This window comes from Cyprinodon variegatus, unplaced genomic scaffold (assembly GCF_000732505.1).
Source record: "Cyprinodon variegatus isolate N-32 unplaced genomic scaffold, C_variegatus-1.0 Scaffold62, whole genome shotgun sequence".
In the NCBI taxonomy this organism is placed as follows: Eukaryota; Metazoa; Chordata; class Actinopteri; order Cyprinodontiformes; family Cyprinodontidae; genus Cyprinodon; species Cyprinodon variegatus.
Window position 1 is genome coordinate 1749794 of NW_015150515.1, and position 3084 is coordinate 1752877.

The 3084-nt window shown below is 49.4% G+C and overlaps 2 protein-coding genes across 3 annotated transcripts in view; one reads left to right on the forward strand and one right to left on the reverse strand.

Annotated features, from left to right (window-relative positions):
- The first annotated feature begins 40 nt into the window (after window positions 1-40).
- LOC107082802 (chromosome unknown open reading frame, human C11orf68) lies at window positions 41-1434 on the forward strand. Its single transcript, XM_015371666.1, has one exon. It carries the CDS (start codon window positions 71-73, stop codon window positions 797-799), a length of 729 nt encoding a protein of 242 aa, XP_015227152.1. The 5' UTR covers window positions 41-70; the 3' UTR covers window positions 800-1434.
- Window positions 1435-1778: 344 nt separating this feature from the next.
- rela (v-rel avian reticuloendotheliosis viral oncogene homolog A) overlaps window positions 1779-3084 on the reverse strand; it is a 28682-nt gene continuing 27376 nt past the window's right edge. The window contains exons 10-11 of one of the 2 annotated variants that reach the window (XM_015371665.1): window positions 2928-3011; window positions 1779-2748 (exon numbers count right to left, since the gene is read on the reverse strand). In XM_015371665.1, the coding sequence (XP_015227151.1) occupies window positions 1931-2748; window positions 2928-3011 (902 nt within the window). In that variant the 3' untranslated portion in view covers window positions 1779-1930. Of the gene's footprint in view, window positions 2752-2927; window positions 3012-3084 lie in introns of both variants that reach the window. The other variant, XM_015371664.1, reaches the window with a different exon arrangement.

Sequence of the window (3084 nt, forward strand, 5' to 3'; positions counted from 1 at the left end):
CATTTGCTCCTGGTGTAATTAAAACCAACAGCTGTCTGCTCTGCAGCAGGATCCGTTCACCGGCAGCACCATGGAGGAGGAAGCCGAGCCAGAGCCCCTCTTCCCCTCAGACAGCTACGCCGCCGAGGCCTTGGCAGCGGACATGGACCCCTGGATCGTGTTCGACGCCAGAAGGACTCCCAGGTCCGAGTTTGACGGCTGGCTGGAGAGCAACAGACCATCGCAGGTGCACCGCTTCGGTAACGAGCAGAGCGGCCTGGGTCCGGTGGGCTGGATCTCCATACTGGGTCCAAACCACACCCCCGACCCGGAGGACGTGACGGGCCTCCAGGAGAGCTGGGAGAAGCTGCTGGCGAGTTCCCGGCCGGTCACCTTCCAGACCGTGAAGGAGCTGGCCCTCAACCACAGGGTGTTGTCCGGGAAGTGGCTCATGTACCTGGACACCGGCTTCAAAGTGGATCACGCGTGGGAGTGCGTGGCCAGAGCGACCTTAGATGGCAGAATCCGCAGCGCTAAAGTGAGTCCCTATGATCCCAACGGTGATCCCAGGCATGTGATCTGCGTCTATAACCAGGACTTCACAGATGAAGGGGAGGTTGTTGGGCTGGACTCCTTCATCCGGGCCTCAGGGGTCAAATGTCAGCTCTCCTATAAGCCAGATGTTTACACCTACCTGGGAATCTACAGGAACAACCGCTGGAAGCTCTGCCCCACCATCTATGAGAGCAAGTTTGACTTGGAGTGCGTTCCCAGGCGCTCTCACATCATCAACAAAGTCACCAACCTGGAAGTCACATAAAGGAGAAAAGGCCTTTTCTGGACCCGTTTGATGGGATTTAATCTCAGATCATTTTTCTTTTCTGTTAAAACAAACATTTGATGCATATTTTGTGACTTCTTTGTCTGGTTTCAGGTTGGATTTAAATGCATGATTTCAGTTTACTTTCACCAAGTTAGAGATCTTAAAATCCAACATTTAAGAGTTCAGCGTTTACAAATAAAAACACGCATTTGAAAACAGTTTTTTTCCTCTATACATGTTTGTGGTTTTTATTTGCAAAAGAAAAAACCTTTTTGGAATCTAGACAGAGTTAGTCATTCATCGGATACATCTGATAAGATATATATGTACAAAAACTGAATTATACATTGAACTAAACGTGTCGCTACAGTCTGAAACGTGAGTTTTACCACAGTCTGTGTTCATGTACAAAAAAAACAAAACAAAAACAGCTGTCAGATGAGCAGAGGAGTAAATCCTCGGTTTAGTTAGCATACAGTTATTTACATGTAGCCCTTCATTTGGTTTCCTGCCACTTTCCGTTCAAATTAGGCACATAAATCTGGATTATCACCAAACATAATCAATACTTATAATGAAATCCGCCCAGATCATCGTTTCGTCGCTGGATAGAAGCGTTGATGGATTTCTATCCGTCAAATTATCTGCCCGTTTCTTTACTTCAAAGCAAAAAGGCAGATCTGATCAATGAATGGTTTAAAAACATGATAAACATGTTCAGAACAACCTTCAAGCTCTACCGCCTTCAATCGGCGTCCACGGTTCGAAGTTCCGAAAGGTGGAAAGTCCTGGAGTGTCCCTTCCCCCACTTGTTGCTGCGCATTTTAAGGTCATTCAAAGGAAAAAAAATCTCCAATTTGAACTTATTTTGATTGAAGCGGTATTTATACCATGATGCCATGGTATTATTTTGTTTAAACCAGGATTAGAGAAGGATATTGGGACAACCCCATACAGGCTCATGCCGTTTTTTTAAAAAGCTAAATACAGTTCTGTGGGGTTTTTTTAATTCGGTGACAGTATTTCTATGTTTGTCCACAGCGAGACCTTCTGCTACCTCCGTCTCTTCGTTCCAGTCCATCCTCTTCCTGTTGGGATATAAAAACGGTTTATAAAGAGAGAAAAACTTTAGGTCGGGTGTCCTGACACGAAGCCGGGTTGGCTCCCGCTGTTAAAAATGGAAATGAGGCGCTCTTCGTCGGCAGACATCAGGACGTCCAAGTCGTCCAGCACCGTGGGCTGCTGGTTGTTGTTGGACGCCAAGACGATCATGTCCTCGCTCCGGAGCAGGTTAGCGATGCTGTTGGGGTAATTCATGTAGGTGCTTCCTGGGTTGCTGACGGAGTCGGAGGGGTTCTGGGATGCAGCGCTGCTCTGGGCGGAGCCGGAGAGGCCCCCGTGGTGGGAGGAGGATAGCATGGACGTAGCGGGCGCAGGGTTCAGAAGGTCCTCAAAATCATCCATGTTTAGGCTGTCCAGGGTGCCGGGGACCTGGGCGTCGGAGAAGCTGGGGAACTCCGGGATGTCGTCGTCTGCCAGCGGGGCCTCCACTCTGAACTGCTGCTCCTGCAGGGGGAAGGAGCCCCCGGTTTGTGAGGGGGCCCCCTGAGGAGCCGCGGACTCCTGGGCCATGGTAGAGGAGATGTTGGGGAAGAACTCGTGAAGGTCTGACAGGTTAACCGTAGAGTAGTCCTGGTTGGCTGTGGAGGAGGTGGTGGTGGTGGTAGAGGAGGAGGAGCCCGACGCTGAGCTCATGGTGAAGGTGGGGGCCGGGTTGGGTTTGGGCTGAGGGCCCAGCTTCAAACTGTCCATCATCTTCCATGTTTGGCTTGTTGCCGAAGGGACGGATGAAGACGCCTCCGCCTTGGGTAAAAACAGGTGGCCCGGTTGGCCGTACGAGAAGGGGGTCTGGGTTTTCATCCCACTGCTGCTGGCGGACACCTCAGCAACTAGAAAAACAAAAAGCTATTAGATTTACACCAAAGAACGACCGATTGGTTCAATGTTTGGTATTGTTTCGAAAAAATAAGAAAAACATTCAGAATGAAAATGCTAATTAGCTTCTAGCGGGACGAGCTGCGGACCAAACGGCTAATTTTCTAAAGGTCTTAAGAATAAAACCCACCTGCTTGTGTGTTCATTAAGGGCAGCTTAGCGGGGACTGTTCTCCGCGCCTGGTTGATCTGCCGCCTCTCTTGTGAAACAGGCACTAAAATTTAAAGAGACATGCTGTCAGTGGAGAGTTACGGAAGAGGATTAGGGCCACTGGAAAAAAAAAAAAA

Coding starts and splice junctions, on each gene's coding strand:
- LOC107082802 (XM_015371666.1), top strand. CDS start 71: ATGGAGGAGGAAGCCGAGCCAGAGCCCCTCTTCCCCTCAGACAGCTAC.